Here is a 12,086-nt window from a genome sequence, read left to right as displayed (position 1 = left end):
CACGTGACTCGCCGCCCCGCCCTTCCCAGCGCTTTTTCCCCGCCCCCCTCAGGTCGCACGCGTGTGACGACACAGTAGCTCTCAACGCCTCGCCTCGCCGCGCCCGGCCGGGCGCCTGCGCGGGGGTGGGCCCGGGCCAACGGCAGCGCAACGCCCGCCTGCGCCGCAGCCGATGACGGGAAGGTGCGGAGGGAGGGGAGGGGCGGAGGGAGGGGCGGGGTGGGAAACTGATGACTGTTCTTGAGCATGCGCGCTTCGCCCTGTGTGGGAAGTGGTGGAGGTGTCGAGCGCTGGGGTGGAGTCCGGTTCCCCGTGGTCACGTGGCCCTGGAGGGGCGGGACCGGTTGTCAAAAGAGAATGAGGCACCGCGCGCCCGCGCGCGCTGCCGGGCGGGAGGGTCCGGCCCCGCCAGGTGAGACCGGTAGGACGGGAGCCAGGCAGTGCCCCTCGGCTGTGGCGCGGCAAGGGGAGTGGGGGAGCTTTGTGCGGAACGCAGAGGGCCTGGCCGTGCTCCCGCGGGCGTGGCGGGGGGGACAGGGAGCCAGGTGATGGGCGCTCTGGACGTGCAGCGAGAGTGAAGAGGAGCGCGGTGCCGCGGCCTCCCCGGAGCCCCTGTGTCTGGTGTGCTCCGCCGCGGAGTCTGAGCACCGGTCGCTGCCGCCTCGGAGTCCGGCTCACCCCGCTCGGCCGCAGCCCCGCTCCTCGCTGCCGCCGCGCGTCCACCTGAGGCGGTGACGTGGCAGAGGGCGGTCAGCGCGGGGGAGCGCTCGGCGGACGTTACCGGCCGCGCTCTCGCCGCAGCTGTGAGGTGGGTGTTCGGCCCGTGTCTCCCCGGGGCCCGCGGAGGCGACGCTCGGGGCCTGGTTTGAAGCCGCTTCAGGGCCCCTTCAGGGTTGCCGCGCTCCGGCCGGCCCCGCTGGCGTGGAACGGCGCGAGCCGTTAGCGGTTGTCGCGGCCGTTGAACGGACGTCTCGCCCGCAGACGGCCCGAGGAGGCTTCCCCGTGTCCTCCCCCGGCACAGGGGCCCGTGCTGGCCGTCTGCTGGCCGGTTTTTCAGACCTGGGGGGCCCGTTAACGGATCTGACGAGTAACGGCAGCACTGGAAATGGGGAACACGGGTACCGCTGCCGGCCCCAGGTCATCTCTGTGGTGGTGTTCTCGCTCCACAGCCGTAAAACTTTTCCTTGCTGGCGTCAGGAACGAGAACACCTTTAAAAAATAGTAAAGGAAAATAAACATGTTAATTTATTTAATTCTTTTGGTTAAACAGTATTCCGTAGATGCACTCTTCTGACAAACTGACATCTTTGTGCCACTGAGTCACTGTGTATACATTGTTTATCCCCCTTTGCTGGTCCTCATAGCATATCCTTCTCACTTAATTTCATTTTTTTTTAATAAAAAAAAAGAAAAAGCTGTAGAATGAGTTCATGGCTTGTGTAAGCATCTTTGCACAAGATAACACAAAGCAGTAAAATACACACATTTCACCTTGTTTAACCAGTTTCTGGAAGTACAATTTGTAGTGTGTTTTCATCTTGTCATCCAAAGGGCATTGACAGCAAGACGGCAGAATGAAGATCAAGTGCTGTAGTCGCTTTGTGTTTTGCTCCAAGACAGCCATCTACACTTTTATGCTTGGAGGAGTGTTTATTGCGTTGGGCTCAAGTCGAATCCTCCTGATGAAGTATTCTGCCAATGAAGGTGCTGTTGGGCAATAAACGTAATTTACCTCAAATAAGAAATAGTTGATGTTTAGGGTAAAATGGAAACCCAAAAGCCTGGTTCTCCACCTGCAGAGTTCTTAGCATAAACATTCTATTATATAAACAGTGACATGTATTCTGTACTGGAAAATTTCTACATAGTCACTGGTCTAACATAAAGTGATAACTTGGGTTGCAAGGTGTATGATCCACATGGAGGTTCACCCTTGATAGATGAGTCAGTGAATTATTTTATAGCTTATTTTCAAAGACTAAATTGTTGTGTAAGCACTATCAATGGTACATCTCTTAACTGAAAGATTTGTCTCTCAATAGGCTTAGGAAAAAAAGTGATATCACAGTGGGCATGCTATGAGTGCCTAGTATTACTGCTTCTCCTTTTGCCAAGTATTAGCAAAATATGCTAACAAAGGAAAGATACAGTCCTAGAAGAAGCTTGCGTCATCCTGGAAGCTGTTTTTTTTTTGTGAGGGGAAAAAACAGCATATTGGTGTTTGGGGAAAACAGTCCAATTTTTATGTTTTTTTAAATCAGTGATATTCTTGGGTTCTTGCAAAAAGTTCTGTTCTAAACTGGGACCGAATGAGGGAAGATTTCTACTCAGAAAGGAGACTGTTCGGGAAGTTGTATATCATAGAGTATTTATAATGAAAGTGCTGATATAGCCTTTTGCGTTTATGGAAAGTGGCTAAAATTCTGATTGGAGGTGTTAAAATAGTTTCTTGCTCTAATTATGAACACAGGAGACAGAATCTGATTGTGTACTCTCTATGATTTGCTGAATCCCACAGAGAACAAATATGATTACCTTCCTACAACAGTGAACATATGTTCTGAAGTAGTAAAACTGATCCTGTGTGTGGTATTGGCACTATGGGTTAAGAAAAAAGGTACGTACCTATGTTTAAAATAACTAGAATATGTTGACTTTCTAAGATTTGTTGTACTTCAAATCCTTTGATTTTCTGGTGGTTATTTTTTTTTAAATGATAGATTCACATGTAGTATTATGGAGTAGGTCCTGCTAGTAAGGTTCGCTGGAATTGTGTCTTCCATGCAGAATTATAAACTTTACTTTTATTACTCTATTTTGTGATGTAAATTCAGGTGTTCTTGAGTTGTGTGTATGGTAGCTGAAATGGAGACAGGTTGAATTAGAAAGTGTTATGAAGACATGACGTAACATTTTCAGAATTTTAGCACAGTATCATGCTAGGACAATAGGAGCCACCTCACTGTGACGTCATGACTGAACAGAAGCTTATAAATTGCACTAACTCAAGGATTGGCCTTTATGTTCTGTTGTTCTGACCACTTTTCTTTAAAAGCATCACCGCCTTCTACTGAAGGGGCTTTGTGTGTGTGTAGTAGTAGTTGAGTCAGAAGCAACATATCAATGTTATAATGCAAGGTGGCTTTGTTGTGAAGACAAATCTTGAAGCTACTGTTCAGGAAAAGTGGTGTCAGGCTTCACTAGCTACTGGTTTTGTATTGCAGGCTATATTTTTTTTTTCTTTGGCTTTTCTATCCTGATATAAAACAGAGGAGAGGTTAACTTCATAGTGTTTCAAAGTGGTAGAGAACAGACATTTAAACTGGAAGAGGGTGTCAGGCACTGGAGACTCATGTTAAATTAAAGTGTTGGTTTTGTCCACTTTTCCATATAGCAGTCATGACTCTGGCAACCTGATTAAATTTTTACGTCTACCATTTAGTACAGATATACCTAAGATACTAAATATATTCAGTCAGTGTTTGCCATCATTGGCTACTGCTGACTACTTGTTTTCTGATTTTCTTTCTTTTTTTCCTCCTTTTTTTTTCCTTTTTTTTTTCTTCCAGATGTCTGAATTTTGTTGAAATAATATGTCAGTGGTTCAGAAGAGGATTAGATAACATTGTATAGTCTTAAATCTGTGCTAGCAAAGTACTTCTGTCACCAACTCTAGAATATCTAAGTAAATGTCATTCTTTGTGCCTTGTCTTTCTTTCTTCCTTCTTCCCATATGTTCTCTTTTTACCCAGATTATGTGCTGTGTGCTACGGATATGGAGTTCTGGCTCATTTTGTATCTCTGACATTACTGGCTGCCCTTTGGGTGCCATATGAACAGATCCACTGTCTGTGATTGTTTCAGTTCTAGATTTGATTGCTCATCATCAGAAAATCATACCCAGTAATAATGTTGCTGTTGTGTGAGGACTTTGGGATGCTTTTTGGCCCCCAAAGAATGGTTGATAATTGAATTTTTGCTCCCAGCGGACAAATACTCCACGGGAGTAAAAGTTTCTGTGATGTTTCCTCTGCTGAAGCAAGGAGATGAATGTCCATAGACACAGAGTTGCTGCTCTGACTGCATGTTCTGCTCCAGATCTGTCCTCTATGTTGCCAGAAGTCTGTGGTACCTAAGTTTTTTCAGTCCAACAGTGTTCCTGAAAACAGAACACTGGTACTGATTCTGTTATAAGGGAATGGGCTTTTGATATTAAGAAAGATGTCTTTCTTACTGATTTCTTTTCCTTTCAGAGGGTTGTTTGGATCATCCCTTTGAATGTTTTTCCTGGAGGAATTTTTGTAATTCCATGAAATGGTCAATTCCTGCCTTTCTTTACTTTTTGGATAACTTGATTGTCTTCTATGTACTGTCCTACCTCCAACCAGTAAGTATACATATACTGAATAAAGTATCTTTCAAGGTCTTAGTGGTAGGTAACATTGCCCTTAGGCTGTCTGCAGTTGTAACACTGGCAAGGCAAGATTTGCAGTTAAAATAACAATCTGTTGCCTGACCAGCCAGACCTTCCCATTCTCTTGCACACTGGTCAGTGTTGTACAGCTCTCAGTAGAGGGGAATCTGTGTATTTTTTTCCATCCAAAGTGATTTGGAAATAGGCTGAATTGCTTAAGTACTAGGTGGGTTTTCAGTGCTTTCCTTCCTTTGGTTTCTTCAGCTCTGTATTTCTCTTTCAATGCATTTGCTCATCTTGCTGGTATTTGAGCCGCGCTTTTCTGTGCAGCTTCTACCACTTTATGTATGTGATTGCACATGATGACTTGTTTTCTTTCCTCACTGACTCCAAAGAGAAATGAGTAAATGTAATCCCACAAAGGGAGTAAGTGTAATAGGATCTGAGGAGGGGAGGAATCCATTTGACTCTTAATTTTTGCACTTGTTTATTAGTTATGTTTAAGCACAACATTTAATTGGTACTTTCTTCTAGCTACAATCAGCCTTTTAGATGAATCTACGTATGCTTAGGAAATAGTACAGTTTTTGTGCTTTCTTTTATTTTCGTGCTAGGATACTTTTGGTTCAGAATCTGTATTTGAAGTTAGATGGAAACAGATGGTTAGCGCTTGCTATAAAATACTGTTGTTGCCTCTGTTTGACATTAAAAATAAGTGTAAATGTTTCTGTTCCTTCTCCTTAGGAATTTATCTTTAAAATGTTGCCCTTTTAGGTGTACATTTCTGTCAGGGACAGACCAGAGTCTAGAATAGGACCTGGCTAGAAAAATCTAATTAAAATAAAGAATCGGATGTCGTAAAATAACATGCAGAGGTGCTTGGTTCTGTGGTTTTTGTTTGTTTGTTTTACTTTAGGAAGGAAATTCAGCTATAATGTTTGCAATAGCAGAGCCTGATGTTTAGAAGACTACATAAACACTATTGCTTTCTTAATTTTATTTGGCTCAGTTAAGGTAATCTTTAATAAAATGCACAGCTTTTATGTTTTACACTATTCCCTCCCACCTTGTCTGTGTCCCCTCAGAACATGTGCTCTAAGATTCATCTTTTTTTAGAACTCTTAGCATCTTATACCTTTTAACTGGATATATTTTATGAGAGTTAGCTGAAATTGTAACATTATCATGGTAAACAAGTATTAAAAGAGATAACTAAATACCTGTAAGATAGAATACCTTGACAGTGTACAAGACCGTGAAAGTGAATAGGTGGAGGCAAGATGCTTGAGAAAAGATGGCCATACCTCACTGAACTTGTTTCATGTGACTTTAAAAACTAACTAGGTTTAGGACTAAGTAGTACCTGGGTGAGCAGTTGCTTGAAGTATAGAGTTGCTTTGGTGAGATTTTTTTTTGCTTGATGTTTCAACTATAACTATGAATACTCTTCAGTGTCTGACATCTCCTAAAGATAAGACTTATTTTTTAGAGACCTTGTTTGTGGTGTGTAAGTGGCATGGTGATCATTGCTAAATTTTTTTCTTATTCCTTCTCATCTAGGACAGAGGTCCCTTGAGGCCTGAGAGAACAAAGCAACTCAAAATTAATTCCTTGTAACTATCCTGCTATAGATTTTGATCGTATTATGTTACCAGAGATGTTGGGTGGGGAGGCTCTGACTGTGAAGCAAAACCAGATTATACATGGAACACTTGTACATTTTACATCAAGCCTCTTTTTTTTCCGAAGTGGTTTCTGCTAGTTTGAGATTCACTTGTTTATTCAATATTTTTTCTCCTTCCACAGTGCTCACATAACATGAATATTTATTAAGTTGTAATCTTGTAAAGCAGAAAATTGAGCTGTGGTTTCTTAGGCAGATGCCTTATGTGTCAGTCCTCAGCTTACTTGAGACTCTGTGTTGTGCTGTTTCATGAGATTTATTATTCAGCAGATAGTATGTTGGAATAGAGTGGAACTAAGGTAAGGGGAAAAGGGCCTGTGTTTTCCTCTGGTAAATGAAAAATGCTCTGCTATTGCAGAATTGGGAATGTGGAAATGCAGATGAGAAAGTTCAAGATAAAGCCTGTGTTTTGCACTTCTGAATCCATATATGTATTTTTGCAAAATTGTCTAAAAAAGTGATCTCACTCTAAGGCTGAATTGGAGGAAAGAGTTCAGATGCCTACATTTTGTATGTTTACTGACTACACAGGGCAGTCCTGAATAAAACACAATTTGGGAAACTCCCACCCCCCAAAAATAACCTTTTTTCCCCACTGATGCTGGTAGATTCTGATCTTTAATGGTAATTGCAGTGCTTAAAAGAGCCTCTTCTTGGTCCAGGGTCCCGTTGTAGGGTGTCTAATAGAGAGACTGGAAAGACAGTCCTTGACACAAGGAGTTTGCAGCTTGGGATCATGGCCGTAGATTCAAGCACTGTCACTGTTATACAACTATTGCCAAATTAGACAGGAGCTTTAGAGTTGTCTTCAGTTGTACTTTGAAATAGGTGATTTTTTTTTTAGTACAATTGCAGTCTTGAAAATTAAAGCCAAGCACCTCCTTATCTTTGATAAATCATAAAGCAGATGCACTTGACATGCAGTAAGTTTATCTGCTGCAAGTGCCTTGTCCAAGTCTGGGATTTCTTGAACGCTGCAAGCTAGCACTGCAGCCAGAAGCAGCCTCAACTTCCCTTACTCTTTTCTAGTTTTCACTTTGAAGCAACTTCCTCCTTTGTGCTGATAGAGCTGTTTTTGCAGCTGACTGGTCAGCTTGGCTGGCGAATTGATCTGACAGAAAACTAAACCGTTTTCTTTTTTGTTAGGTAAGTTTTCCACTGGATTGCTTTTCTCACATCTTTGTTTCAGTACAGCTTTCTCCACTGCAGTGGAATTTAAGCTCTGTAGTTTGCTTGAGATTTTGAAATAGGACTTCAATGCCATTTTTGGGGCATGTTATTCTGCCACTTGGGTAAGGAAGGAAGTTCAGTACCAGGATGATGCTTTTCACTCTGGCACCTTGCAAAAAGGTGAACACTTGAAGTTGGTGGGCTTTGGATGTCCAGGCTATGTCTGGAGTATAACTTTGTTCCCCATCTTCTCTTTCTAGGCAATGGCTGTACTCTTCTCAAATTTTGTCATTATAACAACAGCTCTTCTCTTCAGGATAGTGCTAAAGTAAGTATTCACTAAAGTAAGTTAAATTTTTGTATCTTCCTAGCCTTGATGAAGAAGTTAAGTTACATTCTTTCTCTTTGTCTAATGGGAGCAGTAATTCTGTTTTCTTGTGGCTATACCAGCTTGGAGAGATGGCTTTGTTTTCTTCATCTGAAGGTGTAGGAAATAATAGCTTACTAGAAGTCACTACATATCTCCACACATTCAGTCAACTGTGATGGAAAACAACTGAAATAATTATTATATAGTTGTTGGATGGTCAGAGTTAAGGTTTGGGTACTTCCGTTTGTGCATGAAATATTGTATTTCATGATCAGCAGTACTTCTTTCCAGTCTGCAATTCTTAATTAAAAGTAAGTGGAATCTAACAAGAGGGGATGAGATAAGTAAGAATGAAAGGTAGGGGTGTCTTCACTAATATTGTGCCAGCTGTGATGTGTTTCTGGTCAACTGCATAGTATGTTTTAAAAAGTATTTACATGTCCCTTCTTTATTCACATGACAAAAGCCAGACTTTCTGTCCTATGTGTTCCACTTCATCTGATTTGTGCTCTTCATGGTGTGATTTAGATTCAGAAAAGACTGACAAGAGAAATGGATATTAACTTCACGGTCTACTCAAAAAGTCACTTGTGTTGAACATGGAGCAGAGATGCCTTTTCTACAGGTTTTAGTATACCGAAAGAGTGTCTGATAGTCTGACTTGAAATGCTGTTTCTGAGTTGTTTAGTTTTATGTCTCTTGTGACATCACAGTTTATGTAATCTTCCAAATTTCTGATTTTCCCCAAGATAAACAAGCTTTGCTTGAGTGAAAAAAAGTAGTATAAATAGTTCTAACAGTCTTATAAATGACATTCATAGATTTATGTGGTTTACCATCATAAAATACTAGAAAAGGGCACAAAATCATGGGGGAAAAGTGACATGTAGTGGAAGTTTACCAAATAAAGAGGGTAATTGTTTTAATGTCTGTGATTTCGTTTTATTCATCAGACGTGTTTCCATGGAGACAACAGTTGCTTTTAAGTTATCAGGCAGTGTCTAGAGCTGACATGATCCTGAAAGACTTCCCTTAAGTTATCTCTATATAATACTCCATTTTGTATTTCTGTGATCACCAGGCCGGGCCCCCCTTGCCACAGAAGTATGCGCTGTGTTTTGGCATTTTACTGTCAATTCTGAAAAGCCAAGATTTTTCTTTGCGTCTGTATCCTTATCTGTGGCATTATGTCTTTTATGTTTTATAGAGCTTGTTCTCCTGTCATTTAATTTGTGCCACTGTGTTTCTAAATTTGGTGGCTTTTTTTGTCTACTCCTAGGCGAAAACTGTCTTGGGTACAATGGGCATCTCTGGTGATTTTATTCCTGTCCATCGTTGCCCTGACTCTAGGAACTGGAGGCCATCAGCAAAACTTGGCTGCACATGGATTCCATCACAATATATTTTTTAGTCCATCCAACCACTGCCTCCTCTATACTGGACCAGAGGAAGCATGCCTGGAAAAGGGCAACTGCGTAGCACCAAGTTTCCTTCACGGCTTCCAGTGGAATGTCACCAGTACCATGGCAGGTGCACTGAAACCTCTCCGTCTCAGCTTGGGCCATCTGCTGATTCTAGTGCAGTGTTTCATTTCTGCCCTGGCTAACATCTACAATGAAAAGATCTTGAAAGATGAGGATCAGCTTGCTGAAAGCATCTTCACGCAGAACAGCAAACTCTATGCCTTTGGGGTGCTGTTCAATGGGCTTATGCTGGGGCTGCGGGCTAAGGACCGGAGGCAGATAGAGAATTGTGGCTTCTTTTATGGGCACAACACCTTCTCAGTGGCTCTCATATTTGTCACAGCTTTCCTGGGGCTGTCTGTAGCCTTCATCTTGAAGTTTCGAGACAATATGTTCCATGTTATGACTGCTCAGATCACCACTGTCATCATCACCACCGTCTCTTTCATGATCTTTGACTTCAGACCTTCTCTAGAATTCTTTTTAGAAGCCCCTGTAGTGCTTCTCTCCATATTCATCTATAATGCCAGTAAACCAAGAGGCCTGGAATATGCCACTCTGCGGGAAAGGGGCAAACTTGTCAAAGGAGATGCATGGGAGAGGTCAAGTGGGGTAAGGCTTTTCAGTACTGGTCTCTTCTCGTTTCTCTTTTGTATCACCTCCATTTATGTTATGGGATGTTTGGAAGATTCATTTTGCATGTGACTGGACTGATCCCTCAACTGAAACACTAAACTCCTCAGGATTTCTTAAAATCTTTTAAATTGATTGCGTATTGCTTTGCATATTCTGCTTTTTCAATTCAAGAAGCCTGGGTAAGCTTTACTTTCCTACTGTGATTATAGACAGTCCTGTGAGTGACTTCAGCTTTGTACAAATCCTCTCTTGAAACTTTTACAACCAAAATATTTTGCTGGCCCTGGGCATCCAGAAATTGGAATTGATGCCTGGGAGATAATTGTACTTAAGTAGGACTTATAAATCTGTTTAGCTGAGCCCACGTAACGAAGAAGTTAATATATTTGATGTTAAGATTCTTCCTACCTTAACAGTCAAAGATACCTGAAGATAAATGTAATGTTTAAATATAGAATTTTAACACTTTTTTTTTTAAATGAAACATTTCCTCCAGGCCCGGTAGTGTTTTTTGTCCGAATTTGAAGCGTAATCTAGTTGACTAGTGCATGGCAAGGAGGGCTTGCTCTTAGGTATGTCATTCAGTTGAGCTGAGCAGTCAGTCTAAGGGGAAAGGGTTAATGTCAGCGTGCTTTTAGTCTGTGTGGACAGATGCGTTCTGTAATACACGTTGCAACCACCAGAGTGTGCTGTCTCCCTTTAATTCGAAGAAACATTGAATTTGGGAGCGATGTTTTCCAGAAATTCCACGTGGTGCCTTTTTAGGATGTGGTTTAACAAGCAGTAAGTAACACGTAGTCATATATTTTTGGCATACCAGGCCGTATCTATTTTAGCACTTACAATTGAGCAGCTGTGGTAAAAACAAATAGCACTGTGTGAGCAGGCTTCCTCATGAAGGACTGGGTTACAAGCTGTTTTAGTCACTAAAAAGTGTTAAAAGATACAGGGGATGTTTTTTATGAGCATGCATATCCTAGAGCAAGAGTCAAACACACTGCTCAGAGATTTAAATTACAAGGTTTTGATTTTATGTAAGTGATGCCTTCAAAATAAACTTTACTCTTTTTTTTCCCCTTTTCTTTTTTTTTTTTTTCCTTAATTTTATTAATACCAAGATAACTTGCTCACATTGTTCTCTTTTGCTTCTGGTTCCTGTAGGATGGAGAAGAATTTGAGAGATTGAACAAACCAAGCAGTGACATCGATACAGATGAAGATTCCCTCTAGAATGAGGCTGGCTCAGAGCAGTGCTATTACTCATAGTGAGAGAATGTTAATGTTTTATTAGTACAGAAAAGGGTCATTTTTCCCCACTTGCAGAGCAATTAAGACTATTTTGGGGTTAGATATCAGAGGTGGATAAGGAAAACATTCAAGCCATGTCTATGGAGACTTGTATTCCCTCTTCCTATCCATGTAAATCAGGAGTTGAAAATCCACTGAAAGACACAACATTTGTAACTGATGGAAACAAGAAGGAGCTTGGACCCTGGACTTGGTGGTCTAGGTGACATGTGCTGCATTGTGGAAGGCAATCCTGGACTCTGACCATATGTCTTACCACTTTGGTTGAGTGTCCTGAGTCACTGCAACTTCTTGTATGAATTCCTTGCTTAGAAAAAGCAGAGATAAAACTGTTCACTTTGCAGAAGTGACATGAGCATTGATTAATATTTTTGCTGCATCTTCCAATGTACAAAACTCCAGTAAGTTTTCTTTTCAGGACTTATGATGTTATAAATAATGAGGCATATTGACTGTTTTATTGTGTTTTGGCAATTCAGATTGACGGATCCCTAGTGGAGCAGAAGAGTCCGTCTGAACCAACCTCATCAAACTTTCTCTTGAGAATGTATAATAAATAAAATAATTTGGGTTAAGGTTATGTTGATCCTTTAAAACAGGCAGATCTCTAGAGTGTGATTTGAGTTTGAATGGTCTTGGTTCTGTCTTCATTCCTGTTTTTACATCAGTGTAACTCTGTACTGACTCCTGTGGAGTCCTTTCTTCTTGATTTTCTCTGATGTGACTGAGAGCAGAATAGATTTCACTGACTTCAGCCACTAGTTCTTCTCATGTTTTCAGTGTGAGACTGTTGTGTGCCTATCTCCCACTGTCTGGGGAAACAGAAATTTGGATTGCCTTTGTAGTAGATGGTGAATTTTACATGCAACTTATGTGGCCTAACTTTGAAAGAGCTTGAATAAAACAAAAGTGTGTTATTCAGTATGAATGCATCATAAGTTCTTTTTTTTTTTTTTTTTGGCATTTAGAAAGGCTATGTGTAGGGGCTTACTTTGCACTGAGGCTGCTATCCGAGAACAAATATGCAGCTACAGTGATGCC

At 41.5% G+C, this 12,086-nt stretch overlaps 1 protein-coding gene across 2 annotated transcripts; it reads left to right on the top strand.

The window, feature by feature from the left end:
- Positions 1 to 120: 120 nt before the first annotated feature.
- SLC35A5 (solute carrier family 35 member A5) lies at positions 121 to 11,969 on the top strand. Of its 2 annotated transcripts, XM_086761445.1 has the most exons (7): positions 121 to 183; positions 1,552 to 1,704; positions 2,519 to 2,617; positions 4,254 to 4,387; positions 7,529 to 7,596; positions 8,918 to 9,713; positions 10,899 to 11,969. In XM_086761445.1, exons 2-7 carry the CDS (start codon positions 1,575 to 1,577, stop codon positions 10,965 to 10,967), a joined length of 1,296 nt encoding a protein of 431 aa, XP_086617571.1. In that variant the 5' UTR covers positions 121 to 183; positions 1,552 to 1,574; the 3' UTR covers positions 10,968 to 11,969. The 2 variants fall into 2 exon arrangements, with proteins under 2 accessions (XP_086617571.1, XP_010116382.1); XM_010118080.2 differs by lacking the exon at positions 121 to 183 and having other exon boundaries at positions 1,468 to 1,704.
- Positions 11,970 to 12,086: the final 117 nt, after the last annotated feature.

Source organism: Chlamydotis macqueenii, chromosome 1, assembly GCF_036417535.1.
Source record: "Chlamydotis macqueenii isolate bChlMac1 chromosome 1, bChlMac1.mat, whole genome shotgun sequence".
Classification (NCBI taxonomy): domain Eukaryota; kingdom Metazoa; phylum Chordata; class Aves; order Otidiformes; family Otididae; genus Chlamydotis; species Chlamydotis macqueenii.
The sequence above is the reverse complement of the archived record's forward strand: the minus strand, read 5'-3'. Positions and strand labels throughout refer to the sequence as shown.